This window comes from Brienomyrus brachyistius, chromosome 10 (genome assembly GCF_023856365.1).
Source record: "Brienomyrus brachyistius isolate T26 chromosome 10, BBRACH_0.4, whole genome shotgun sequence".
Taxonomy (NCBI): Eukaryota; Metazoa; Chordata; class Actinopteri; order Osteoglossiformes; family Mormyridae; genus Brienomyrus; species Brienomyrus brachyistius.
This window is the reverse complement of record NC_064542.1, coordinates 6,950,198-6,964,336: the sequence shown is the minus strand read 5'-3', so window position 1 is coordinate 6,964,336 and position 14,139 is coordinate 6,950,198. Positions and strand designations below refer to the sequence as shown.

General features: G+C 50.0%; 1 protein-coding gene across 2 annotated transcripts in view; it reads left to right on the top strand.

The window, feature by feature from the left end:
- LOC125750019 (rho GTPase-activating protein 26-like) overlaps positions 1-14,139 on the top strand; it is a 45,627-nt gene that overhangs the window by 12,172 nt on the left and 19,316 nt on the right. For both annotated transcript variants that reach the window (XM_049027246.1, XM_049027245.1), the window contains 9 exons: positions 9,282-9,377; positions 9,492-9,553; positions 10,144-10,215; positions 11,198-11,299; positions 11,383-11,493; positions 11,588-11,692; positions 11,807-11,936; positions 12,183-12,283; positions 13,551-13,645. In XM_049027246.1, the coding sequence (XP_048883203.1) occupies positions 9,282-9,377; positions 9,492-9,553; positions 10,144-10,215; positions 11,198-11,299; positions 11,383-11,493; positions 11,588-11,692; positions 11,807-11,936; positions 12,183-12,283; positions 13,551-13,645 (874 nt within the window). The remainder of the gene's footprint in view (positions 1-9,281; positions 9,378-9,491; positions 9,554-10,143; positions 10,216-11,197; positions 11,300-11,382; positions 11,494-11,587; positions 11,693-11,806; positions 11,937-12,182; positions 12,284-13,550; positions 13,646-14,139) is intronic.

Genomic DNA, 14,139 nt, shown 5'->3' with positions numbered 1-14,139 from the left:
CCCTGTATGCATGCATGTAGCTGATGTGCAGTGGTGGGCAGGGTTCTGCTAACTGCAAATTAGCAAAGTGAATCTTTCTTTTTAAAAACATAAGAAATTTACAAATGAGAGGATGCCATTCGGCCCATCAAGCTCGTTTGGGGAGCACTTAACAAATAGCTCAGAGTTGTTAAAATCTTATCTAGCTCTGATTTAAAGAAACCCAGGGTTTTAGCTTGCGCTGCAGTAGCAGGAAGACTATTCCATACTCTAACTACATGCTGTGTAAAGAAGTGCTTCCTCGAATTCACTTTAAAATGTTCTTCTGCTAATTTCCACTTATGACCACGAGTTCTAGTATTTAAACTAATATTGAAGTAGCCATTTGGCTGAACAGCATCCAGACCTGTTAGAATCTTAGATACCTGGATCATGTCCCCCCCTTAGTCTCCTTTGCTCAAGGCTGAACAGAGTGAGCTCAGCTAACCTCTCCTCATAAGACATTCCTCTAAGACCAGGAATCATTCTCGTAGCCTTACGTTGCACCCTTTCCAAGGTATGGTGACCAAACCTGCACACAATATTCTAGGTGGGATCTTACCAAGGAATTGTATAATTGTAGCATCACTGCCCTTGACTTGCATCTCTAGGTGTGTGGAGTTTAATCCAACATCCTATTGATCTTTTTTATTGCTTCCCCACAGTGGCGAGAGTGCGACATGGAAGCATCAACATACACACGAGGTCTTTCTCATAATCTCTCGTATTTCTGCTCCCTTCATGGATTACCTTATATTTATCTATGTTAAATTTCATCTGCCAGGTATCAGCCCAGTCGCTAATTAAATCAAGATCCCGTTGTAGCTTCTGTGCTCCTAGTTCAGTATCTTCTACACCACCCATTTTGGTATCATCTGCAACTTTAACCAGTTTACTGTATGTACTGGTGTCAATATCATTAATATAAATTAGGAACAAATAATGGTCCTAAAATTGAACCCTGTGGTACCCCACTATGAACACAGGCCCACTGTGACATTGTGCCTCTAATAACTACCTGCTGCTTCCTGTCTGTTAACCAGTTTTCTGTCCAAGCTGCTACAGTTCCTAAAATCCCTGATGCTTTGAGCTTAAGCAGGAGCCGTTTGTGGGGGGACATCAAAGGCCTTCTGGGAATCAAAGTAGATCACATCGTAAGCCTTTTTGTGATCAATTTCTCTTGTAGCTTTTCGTTAGCAGATTAGTGTTTCCACTAACTTTGAAAACCATTTGCGGAACAGTTAGCAGATTTGCAGTTAGCACAGCCAAATTTAGCAGAAGCTAAAAACATTTTTTCACCGTGAATGAAATTCAGTGGTCAGAAATGTTTGTAAATCCTAAAATTATGCATATTTTTTCCTGACTGTTGTGAGCAGGTCTGCAGCAGTCTGTCTGCCATGCTGCTGGCTGTCTACATGTAAATGCAAGACGTGATTGGCTGATGACTTGTCATATTTAAGGTAGTCTGGGCAAAATGGAAGTGAGTGAAGATGAAGTCCATTTAAACAGGTTCCCTGCACTAAGAGGAGAAGAGGGCCTGTATCACGCAGCTGCATTTCTTGCTTTGTTGCATAATTTGTCAGATTTCAGGTACCCCAGTTTAAATCCAGCTAGCATGAGCTAGTTGCGGAATGGCTATCTTCCGACAAAAACCATGAATGCATATAAACATCTCATAAACAGAATAGCACAGAAAGACCATTTCAATACAGATTTATTCCGAACACTCTACAGAATCCATTGATACCCAATTGTGTAAATCTTAAAAAATTTTAAATTAAATTAAAACTTTTAATCACTCTAGTCCAACAGCTGGGACTTGTGTGTTAAGCACATTAAAATTTGAGCTATCTAGGTATGTTTCAGAGCCAAAAACCAAACCAAAGCTAAATTCATATAATAGAAGTTAACGGTTATCGTCAGCTTCCGCAAAATTTTTTAGTGGTTTATAGGTATGGTGTTATGGAATTAAACTATGGAGGTAGCGGTTGCCTTTTCAGTTGGCTGTGCCCACCACTGCCAGCGCGGCCCACGTTCGCTCGTGGCCCCCAATGCGGCACTGCGTTTCCGCGCTCTCACTGTCCCAGCCTGCCCCCCGCACCTCTCCCCGCCCACCCACATGCAAGTCAGTGTTTCCTCCCAATGTGCATTTGTGAAATGAAATGATATTTTCCACCGCACTCATGCTAATTGTGGCTAAGGGCCCCTGTTGGAGGTTAGCGCTGGCAGTGTTCTTGGCCGTTCCTGAAATAGTCTGAGGTTGAAACGCAGCGTCTCTGCCCCTGAGGGATGACAGACTCAGCTACTGACTCCTCCTTTGCTCTGGTGTGTGATGCACCCAGCCAGAAAACTCGTGCTTCCGAGATGGGGGCACTCCAAGACCCCTCGGTCCCCTTGGCGCCTACTGAGGTTAACCGCCAATCTCTGGCGACTCCCCTCCCCTCTCATCCCTCCCGCCATGTCATTTCCTGTCCCCAGCATGACTCTCCTGGGGGGGGTGTCTCAGTGATTCCACTAGGAAATTGTTTGTAGCTGCAGAGTGCGCAGATAGATGGGCAGCTATCCGTGGAAATGGGGAGTATTCTATTGTTCCCTGGTCGATTTACTGGTTCTACACTCTGATCGCTGTTGGAAGGCATGAGTTCCTGAGGTGCTCAGCAGAGTGTGTGTGATTAAATGTGCTTTTTTTTAAGCTAACTGCAACACAGTGATGTGGGTGCACAGAATTGTCCACGATCAACAGAAACCCAACCACCCTACCCCCAATAGTGTCCAGCTCCTCCCCCAGGCAGAGACCCAGTTTTCCTGACCAGCTTGATGACTCTTGGCATCCACTGCCTTCATACTTAAGCTCCCATCCATGATGGTCCTAAAAAGATGCTGGACACCACAGACTCCTAGAACATCTGTAGCTTGGTGCCACAGACCGTCAGCTGCATCCTGTGGCTCTCTGCTGGCTGAGCATTTGGAGGATGGATAGATGGATGGACAGATGGATGGAGCCTGAGATGCGGAAGCCCACAACCTCCACGTGTTGCCTGAATCCTCCATCATGGGCAGCCTGAGCTTTGCTGCTTCTGTCCACGTTAGTGGCTCCTTGACCTCAGTCCAGACAGGCGCCCCCAGGTGGACAAGCCCGACGATAGCAGCTCAGCATCGCCCCCTATGCCAACCTGGGGGATGCTAGGAGAATAGCACTTGTGTGCATGTACGTGGATCTGGGTATGCGTATGTGTGTGGGTGTATGTAGGTGTGTGTGTGTGTGTGTGTGTGCGCGTGCTTGCGTGCCCGCCCACCCAGTGGCTGAGTATTGTGGAGCTCGTGGCTTGGCCCGGTACCAGGCCCACCTGGACAGCAACTTGCGGTGCTCCGTGGAGATCCCTGCACAGCAGCTTTCCATAGACCCTGTGCTGTTTGGGCCGGACGCGGCTGAGGGGAGCGTTGGCCCTCCGGCACAGTGTGCTACCATCACGCGGCCGGCGCAGATGATTAGATCTGATTCATGGAGTTTGTGATATTTTTGGCCTGTCCCTTCAAGGGCAAATCCCCCGATGGGGAATCCCTGACCGGTGGTTCGATCGGCTGGCAAAGGAGGTACTTGCTTTGGCATCTGCCGGTACGTTGGCCAGACCGGACGTCTTGCATCTGTGTCCGTGTTAGGCGTGCGCGGGCGGGAACCGGAACCGTAATTTAATCTGCGTGAGGATGCACACGCTCACACCACGGCTTATCACTCCCTCCTTTGTCATCCTGCTCCCTGCATCCCATCAGCCACGTGCCCCATGCTCCGGTCTTCTGTGCCACCCTTCTGGGGCTCGCTTCCATTCGGCTTCATCACTGTCCTGGGGGCTCAGCAGGGAGGAGTGTGGGTGGGGCTTAGTGGCTGCCCCCACCAGAAATGGTGATGGGATCGAGACCCCTATTGTCAGCACAGGGACCTTAGGAAGTCGGATGCCAGTGGAGTGTGGGGGGCAGGGAGGTGATTCAAGGCGTTGCTTATTTTTAGCTGCAGTCACTGTTAATCTTCCTCTGTATGCACACAGGAGTCCAGCAGCAAGATAACAATGGCAGCACAGACTCAGGAAGCGCACACACAGAGCCTAACACGCTCTCACGCTCGCTCGCACACGGAAAGACCGGTGCAGCTGCCATTCTGCGGGATGCGGAGCTGTGGCGAGCCTGAGCTCATGGGCATTCTGGCTGGGGGCTGTGTGGAGGTTCACCTGTTACTCCACCTGAAAACGTGTCACTCCATCACCCCCTCCCTGGCTTTGCTTTGCTGGGTCTAGATTCCCCGCCCCCTCCCCCTCCTGCGGGGGTAAACAATGCGAGGCACAGTCCCTGCCTGGGTCCTTAGTCTCTCTCTGTCCTGCAGAGGGAATAACTAGGTGCAGTGTTACTGGTAACATAGCCCAGCTGGAAGGCGGCCGTCCAGGCACGTGATTGGACAATGTGATATTTCTTTGGTGTGCTGATTGGATCTGGTTGGGGGCTGCTTCAGAAATCTGATAGGCAAAAGAGGGCACGGTACTGGTGCCGATCGATCGGACCATGCTCCTCCTCCTGCTGCCGGCGTCTGCGGCACAAAGAGGGCACTGTTGTTTTATCTCGGTGCCCGCCGTGCCTACAGGGTGAGGGTGACCTTGAAGGAGAACGTGCCTCCCCCGCCCCCGTGAGACTGCGCCTCCGATGGCACGTCACCTGCTTCAGGCCATAATCTCCTGGATATACACAGGGCCTTTGGCTGGGGGCGTTCAGACCTGCTGGTGCCCTTGCACCCAGGGCCCAGGGCCTTATCCATCATGGTGTGTGTGTGTGTGCATAAATACATGTGTGTGTGTATATATAAATACACATGTACTGTATGAACAAAAGTACTGGGACACACCTCTTAATTGCTGAAATCAGGTGTTTCATTCAGACCCGTTTCGACAGGCATATAAAAATCAGGCACCTGACCATGCAGGCAAACATTTGTGAAAGAAAGGGCCATTCTGAAGAGCTCAGTGACTTCCAGTGTGGGACTGTCAGAGGATGCCACCTTTGTAGTAAGTCGGCTCGTGAAATTTCTTCCCTGCTAGATATTCCACGGTCAGCTGTAAGTAGAATTACTGTAAAGTAGAAGCGTTTAGGAAACAGAAACTCAGCCACAAAGTGGCAGATCATGTAAAGGGTCACCTGGTTCTCCAGGGTCACTTGGTTCTCCAGGGTCACTTGGTTCTCCAGGGTCACCTGGGTCGCCTGGGTCTCCAGGTCGCCGAGTGCGGAGGTGCGTCGTGCATAAAAGTCGCCAACACTCCGTTGACTGGATAACTGCAGAGTTCCAGACTTCCTCTGCTAATAACTCCAGCAGAAAACCCGTGTGCCGGGAGCTTCATGCAATGGGCTTCCATGGCCAAGCAGCTGCATGCAAGCCTCACATCACCAAGCGCAATGCCCAGTGTTGGACACAGTGGTGTAAAGCACACCGCCACTGGGCTCTGGAGCAGTGGAAACGTGTTCTGTAGAATGATGAATCACACTTCTCTGACTGGCAGTCTGATGAATAAGTCTGGGTTTGACGGATGCCAGGAGAACGTTACCTGCCTGACTGCATTTTGCCAGCTGTAAAGTTTGGTGGTTGGTGGGGGGGGGGTGGGATAATGGTATGGGGGTTTCAGGGGTTGTGAAATGAACACAATGTTGCAGCATGCCAAGACATTTTGGAGAATTCTATGCTTCCAACTCTGTGGGACCAGTTTGGGGAAGAACCTTTTCTGTCCCAGTATGACTGTGTGTGTCTGTGTCTGTACAGTCATGTGAATAAAAAGTACAGCTTACAATGAAATGGTTTTATGGATCAGGAAATAATAAAAACATTATCAGCTACTGAGCAGGTCTTGAAATTAGGTAAATACAACACATTTATTTTACAAAAATTAAGTCAAATGGGACGTGTGGAAAATGTACTGCTTCCATAGGAATTAAGAGGGTAAGCAGCTGCTAGGGGCTGCTAATGAAATGCATGTGATAAACTTATCAGCAAGTGGGACCACCGCTCTAAATGCAGAGGGTTTGGCAGTTTGCTGGTCTGGGACATTCAAGTGTGTGTTAACACAATGGTAGGGAAGACGGACGTCAGCAGTGATCTTAGAGAAGCAAACGCTGCTGCCAATCGATCTGGGATGGGTTATAAGGCCGTTTCCAAACAATTTAAAGTCAATCATTCCACAGTGAGAAAGATTATTCACAAGTGGAAAACATTCAAGGCAGTTGCCAATCTTCCCAGCATTCGATGACCCAGCAAATGCAGGTCAGACCGTGCAGAGCTCAGAGAAACTGTAAAGAACCCCAGACTCTACAGCCCTTAGTTAGCATGTTAAGTGTTAAAGTTCATGACAGTGCTTAGAAGAATTAGAAGAAGACTGAACAAGTATAATTTGTTTTGAAGGGTTTCCAGGAGAAAGCCTCTACTCTCTACGATCACGGCAGCACGGTTTAGGTCTGCAAAATGGGATCCCACTATATTTCTGGGAACAATGTGCTTTGGACAGACAAGACCAAAGTAGAGATGTTTGGCTATAATCCACAGCACCACATTTTGCAAAAGCTGCATATTGGCATGAACACCTCACACTGTCAGGTGCAGTGGGGGAGGGCGATGATCTGGGCTTGTTTTGCAGCCACAGGACCTGGACACCTTACAGTTATGGAGTCGACCATGAATTGTTCTGTATACCAGTATATACTCAGGGATGAGAACCTGAGCACAGCCATGCGGCAGGTGATACCTCAGCACCACACTAGTCCAAATGGATCAGTGTGAAGTTTTTCCAGTGGCTGAAGCAGCAAAACCCAAGTGAGTTGGAGGATCTCCTTAAAGGTCTTGCTGAAGGGCCCAGTGGGGTAGGATCACTCCTGGCACGCATAGGATTTGAACCCACAACCTTCTAGTTGTTGATACAGATCGCTAGCCTCAGAGCCACCACTCCACTGGGCTGAAAGATGGTCATGCAACAGGACCATGATCCCGAGCACACCAGCAAATATGCAGCAGAGTGGGGGAAAAAGAACAGGACCAAGGTGTGTTTTAATGGTCCAGTCAAAGCCGGGACCTCAATCTCACTGAAGTGCGGTGCTGTTACCTCATGGAAGCTGTGCGTGAACGAACGGCGCTACAAAGAAGAGTGGGCCAAAATTCCTCCACAGGGATGTGAGAGTGATAATATCAAACAGAAAACTAGGGTTTCACCGAGACTTTTTCTTTGTATACTTGCCGATACTGAGTCCTGATACGAGTACTGAAGACAGTATTTATACCACTGAAAATAACAATGACCTAACCTGCCATAGCCAGACCAATACACTAATGAGACTTTATCTGGACCCCATCAGTTCATTTTCAGTGTTCACAAGGCATTACTAATGGGTACATTAAACGTATGAGTTGGTATGTTAAACTGTTACACCAGACTAACAAATACCATTACAGTACAATGAACTGCAAGATTTTTTTTCCCCCGTCTTTTTTTTAAAATTTATTTTCTTTTTCGGATTTGCTTAGCTTGTTACTTATTTAGATTGAAATGTATTCAAATAAAATGCATAACATGAGACAATTTTCCAACCAAATATAAACAATTTTGTAGTGCCTCAATGCTGACGCACATCGTCTAACGCAGCTGTCGTAACTTGGCTGGCGTTCGGGCACCGGATCGGCGCCCCTTGCAGCGTGACCTCATCTATTCTCCTTGCGCTAAACTGCGGAGAGACATCGGGCTGCATTGTTATCCATTCATGCATTTTCCAAACCGCTTATCCTACTGGGTCGCAGGGGGTCCGGAGCCTATCCCGGAAGCAATGAGCACGAGGCAGGGAACAACCCAGGATGGGGGGCCAGCCCATCGCAGTATCATCGACGTGTAAAGCCGACGTCTGAAACGCTATGTAGCAAGCCTGATTTGCTTTTTCACGACATAGAACACCTTTGGTCATTTATATATTGGCTGCGTGATCCCCAGTTTACAACTTGCAAATGACCGAAACCGGGAATGTGAAATACGCGAATATCAGCGGGTAAAATGAGTGTTCTTGCAAATTATTTTAATATGAACATTAGTTTTAGTAACCCAAGACTCATCGTCAGTTTTGACTCTCCCTCTCCAGCAGCCTGCATTTATTTCTTATTTTGTTTTTTTTAATCACCTGTAGTAAGTTTCTTTTTTAACACCTCGTTACACAGCTCGTTTTATCGTCAGTGCGCGCATATGCACATAATCCCGGGTGCAAATATAAAATCACACACTCTCAATAGAAGGTCGCATATGCGAGTATTTTGGTCGCAGTTTGGAGCCCTGCCCATTATCGACGATTAAGTTATTGCTGCTGAAGTTGGTTCTACAAGCTATTGGGTGTATTTAGCTTTTCACACACGGCTTCTCCATTTTGGTTTCATTTTTGTTAAATAAATAATTACACAGTGGAATCTGTTGTGCTGTTTTACATCTGAAGTTAGATTTAAATAATTTTAGAACCTGGTAAGAACCAGATTATTATTATTATTTTATGTCCTGACACATAAAACCACACCAACTGCACTTTCTTTTGCCACATTTCTATGCAAGCACCTAGCCCCCTCACACAGACTGCCTGCCGCTCCTCACTGCCCCGTTACCACCTGCTGCTTCCTGCTGCTCATCACTGCTCCGTTACCGCCTGCTGTTCCTTCTGCTCCCTGCTGCTCTATGCCACCTCGTTACTGCCTGCCGCTCCCCACAGCCCCGTTACCGCCTGCCGCTCCCCACTGCCCCGTTACCACCTGCTGTTCCTTCTGCTCCCTGCTGCTCTATGCCACCTCGTTACCGCCTGCCGCTCCCCACAGCCCCGTTACTGTCCTCTTGCTCACCAGCTGGGGTTACAGCTGCTCTTTAGATTCTGACTTAATTTAGCTCAGCACATTTCGGCAGGAAGGCTTGTCACAAATAAGCCCCCACTTCCTGTGTTCTCATCTGTTAATGTTCGATGGAACTTGAATAGGTTTAACAGAGCATGAATTCCAATAGTTTCAGGGGTCTGAACAGATGCCTGCACATTAATGTGTTGTATTGATGCCTAGACTACTCAGTGTTCAACCTGTACTGAGTTCACATGACTACGTACTGACTACGGCACGTTCTGTTAGTGTCTGAGCACAGAGGGGCTGTTTATGATTAGAGTAGTGCTTCTGGGTGTTGGTCTGATTTGGGAACGTCCTGATGAACACTTTGCTGCCTCCCCCTCTGCAGATCTGTCCACGGCCAACCGCAAGTTTGCAGAGTCACTCAACGACTTCAAGTTCCAGTGCATTGGCGATGCTGTCACAGATGACGAGATCTGCATCGGTGAGGCTGAGCTCTTGAAGGGGTGTTCGGGGGGGGGGGGGGTGGTTGGTGTCCTTTGGCCTGGTTCCGCAGCAAATGCCTCCCTGACTGGTCCGTCTCTCTGACTCCCCACAGCAAGGTCCCTGCAGGAGTTTGCCGGGGTCCTGAAGAGCCTGGAGGATGAGCGGGCGAGAATGGTGAGCGTGGGCATTACAGTGGGCTGGATGGCGGGTGCGTGGGCGGGGCTGGATGGCGGGCGTGGGGGCGGGTCTGAAGAGCATGAAGGCGGGGCTGGATCGCGGGCACGCGGGGGGGCTGGATGGTGGGCGTGAGGGCGGGTCTGAAGGGCGTGAGGGCGGGTCTGAAGGGCATGAGGGCGGGTCTGAAGGGCGTGAGGGCGGGTCTGAAGGGCGTGAGGGCGGGGCTGGATGGCGGGCGTGAGGGCGGGTCTGAAGGGCGTGAGGGCGGGGCTGGATGGCGGGCGTGAGGGCGGGTCTGAAGGGCATGAGGGCGGGTCTGAAGGGCGTGAGGGCGGGTCTGAAGGGCGTGAGGGCGGGGCTGGATGGCGGGCGTGAGGGCGGGTCTGAAGGGCGTGAGGGCGGGGCTGGATGGCGGGCGTGAGGGCGGGTCTGAAGGGCATGAGGGCGGGGCTGGATGGCGGGCGTGAGGGCGGGTCTGAAGGGCATGAGGGCGGGGCTGGATGGCGGGAGCGCGGGCGGGAAGGGTGGCGGTCACCCACAGCGTGTATTCAGTCTCGGTCTGATGGTGTCTTTCTGCATCCCTGTAGATCGAAAATGCCAGTGACGTGCTGATTACGCCCCTGGAACGCTTCCGGAAGGAGCAGATCAGCGCCGCCAAGGTGAATCCCCTCCCCTCAGGCGTGGCTGTTTAGGAGAGGGTGGGGGGGGGGAGCTGCTGCTCCTGTGGAGCCCAGGGTGATGATGTTAGAGGTGCCTGGGGGCCTCGATGACACTACATGGTCCTGCAGGCCTGAAAACTGCAGGCTTTGAACTGGTATAACCTGGTGGCAGTGAGCAGTGTGGCAGGCGGCTGGGAGGCAGCAAAAACGTGGACCGTCTGCGGGTCTGAGAACCGGGTTGGGAAGCAACGTTTTAGCTAAAGGATCCACATTTTTACTTACTTCATTAAATCCCCAACAAAATTTGTAAGAATTTTAACCCAATTTATTTCCCAAAATAGTGCTGTTACAGTAAATAGCGAAGTAAGAGAAGAAGAGCGCATTCGTGGACTGAGAAAAAATCACGAAAAGAGAAAAACTAGAGAAAAACCCACATACACTGTAACCCAATAAAAAATGGTCCCGCGACCCACGAGTTGAGAAACTGTGTTTTAAATTGTATGAATAACAATGTTTTTTAAATAATCCACTATGAATCTTTTCCTCCTAAACAGTACCGACACTAAGCAGTGGTATCATCCGCCATCTTTATTTGGGACACAGTCCTCACCTGCTGTGTGCTGCTGTCATTCAGCCAGCTGCTCATTAAGGCTAATGGACTGCAGCATAATAAAAGCCTGAGTATCCATTTTGCCCACAGGACTTTGAAGGGCCTCCCAATGCAGGAGGGCACTGTGTTACACTGCCACCTGGTGGCAGACTTGGGAAGTGACCCTGGTCAGTTCAACTGACTCCAGAATCTCTCTCTCTCTCTCACACACACACACACACACACACACACACATACGCAGCTGAGATGGATGACCCGTGGATAGTAGTGTGAGCCTACTCGCCCAGTGTGTGTGTGTGTGTGTGTGTGTGCGTGAGTGTGTGTGTGTGTCCGCACGCTTGCGTTCCTACTGATGCTCTTTCCCCTGTTCAGGAGGCCAAAAAGAAGTATGAGAAGGAGACTGAGAAGTACTGTGGCGTGATGGAGAAACACCTGAACCTGTCGGCTCGGAAGAAAGAGGCCCAGCTGCTGGAGGTGAGCATGGCCGTCACCGTCAGAGGGCGGGGATCCCGTGTGGGCGCCGGTACTCCAGCCTCACTTCCGTGGCGTCCCCGCAGGCCGACAGTCAGGTGGACCACGTGAGGCAGCACTTCTACGAGGTCTCCCTGGAGTACGTCTTCAAGGTCCAGGAGGTGCAGGAGCGCAAGATGTTTGAGTTTGTGGAGCCGGTAGGGTCCCTCTCCTCCGCTGGTCTCTCATCAGGATCTCCAGCCAATCAGTGGCCTTCTTTCATCCCCATGCCCTCTTGTAATTTTGTTACAGCTGCTGGCTTTTTTGCAAGGTCTGTTCACCTATTACCATCACGGGTATGAGCTGGCGAAGGACTTCAACGACTTCAAGACTGACCTCACCATCAGTATCCAAAATGTAAGCGCGCCGAGCGAGTACAGTAACTCCTGTCCTGCGATTGGCTGATTTCAGTACCGTGCACAGCGGCACACGGAGCTGCGTTTTTACGGAGTCTCTTCCTGTGGGGCGCAGACGAGGAACAGGTTTGAGGGCACGCGGTCCGAGGTGGAGGGCCTGATGAGGAAGATGAAGGAGAATCCCCACGAGCACAAGAGCGTCAGTCCGCACACCATGCAGGGCTACCTCTTCATCCTGGAGAAACGTGAGTGACCTGGGGTCAGGAGTCACATGACATGACATTGATCTGCTCAGCCCAAAATTGTAGCTCAAGGCAGGTGAGGTACAGGCTACTCCAGGGTAACCCCTGATGATGTAAGCGCAGGGAATGTCATGTCACAGACATGATCCTGTAACTCGTTTCCTGCTACCCTCTCCATCTCTTCCCGGGGGCTGTTTTGCTCTGAATTATGCTCCTCATTCCGGGTCCGGTTCTGTTCTGTGCCCTCAGGTTCCTTCGTGTCCACGTGGGCCAAGTACTACTGTAGCTACCACCGCGAATCCAAACGATTCACCATGGTGATGTTCGACCAGAAGTCCGGCGGCAAAGTGGTGAGCAGCGCCCGCCTCCGGCGCGAGCAACTCTGAGCCCCAGCTGGGCCTGGGTCCTCAAAGCCTCTCCTTTACTGTTAGGCGGGGGGACGCTGCCCCCACGCAGTTCCTGACATGGCCTGCAGGGGAACACATCCCTGCCTGATAGGGGTCGCTCTTGGTCTCTGAACCATTGTGTCAGGTTCTCTTAAATGTTCACTTAATGGTAAATTTAAAATGAAATTCAGTGAAATGTTACTGCCCTTTAAATAAGGGAAAATAGCAGAGCTCCTCTTGCGTGGCGACCTGCCCTGATCAGAGATGATACCCCTCTGTCCCTGGAAGCCCGTGGTTTGCCTGACAAGCGGTGTCAGGACACACACCTACACACACACCTTCATACACACACCCTCATATACACTGACACACGCACCCACACAGACAGGCGCAAGCACACCGCACCCTTACTGGGATGGTCCTCTTCCTGTGTCTGCCTCCTTTTCCTTGTCTGTGCCGCTGTTGTGTGTGTCGGGGGCCTTAGCTGGGGACTCACCTGCTCTGGGACAGCCCCCCCCCGCTCTCCTTGTGACCCCAGAATTCCCCAGTAAGCCGGTCGCGCCACATTCCGGCTGCGGCACGGCGGCTGGAGCTGATCTGCTTCACTTCCACTTTCTCTAAAGTGGCGAGTCTATTTCGCCAGATGTCGCTTCTGACAGCCGTTCAACCAATCAGATAGTTCTTTCCTCATGAATATTCATGAGGTTCCCCAGCAAGCTGGCCAGAGGTTGTTCAACATGAAGTAGGAGGATGAATGCTAGTGTTTTTCTGCTAACAGGCGCTGTTTGTGAAATGTAGACAAGAAATAATTATGATGAAGGTACTTTTGTTGGATGAATGTACTTTTAAGAATTAAAGAAACCGTCTTTGATCCATGTTATTCATAATTGAACTTTACTGAATTAACGTTGTCTGTAGAGTATAGAATAAAGCAGAAAATAACAGCAATAAGCAATTAAAAACGGCCAAAAAAAATAGCTATGTAGATGGCTTGCCCATGGTAGAACAGCAAAAATGCAAGGAAAAAGAAGGACTGAAAAATTAGCGAGTCAGCAGGACTCTCTGCTTCCAGAAGGCTTCTGCTAGGGGCTGCGGACATGCAGTGGATGGAGCAAAACTGCGTTGCAGCAGGAATACGGTGCCACCCCTCTCAGTGGAATTCTGGAGTACGTGTTAAAAGTGCACAGCTGACTTCTCGGGATACCAAACTGTTTTCCTGTCTTCTCTTCAGGGCGAAGAAGAGTCCTTTACACTGAAGTCCTGCACTCGGAGGAAGACTGACTCCATTGAGAAGAGGTTCTGTTTTGACGTGGAGGCAATGGACCGGTGAGCAGACATGCCGTCTGCAGTGGCCAGCAGATGGGGCCTTCGAGTCCGCCTGACAGCGAGGGGGCTGAACGCCCTCAGGCCAGTGTGAATGAACCGTGGCTTTTACACAGATCCCATACTGGTATTAGTTCAATACAAACTGAGGTATTGGCATCGAGTATCGTGACAATGGGGCCAGTCTATTCAGTTTTTTGTTACTGTATCTTTACGTCCTCGGTCTGATAGATGGGGACATTTTGCCAGAAGGAACGCTAACAGCTTGGAGAGCGCTAAAATGTCAGCGGTTTGGAGGTATTTAATAAAACACCCCTATATACATACAGTTTGTCTGCAAGGAAATACCGTTTGCCGTTACCGTCACACTGCCCCAAGCATACATAGTATTTCTGCTAATAAATTCTTTGGCTCGTAAAAGTGAAAATCTTGAAGTACAATTGCATCCGGGCTGGTTTCCGCGTCTGTGTAGATCACTGTGTAGTGACGCTGTAGCC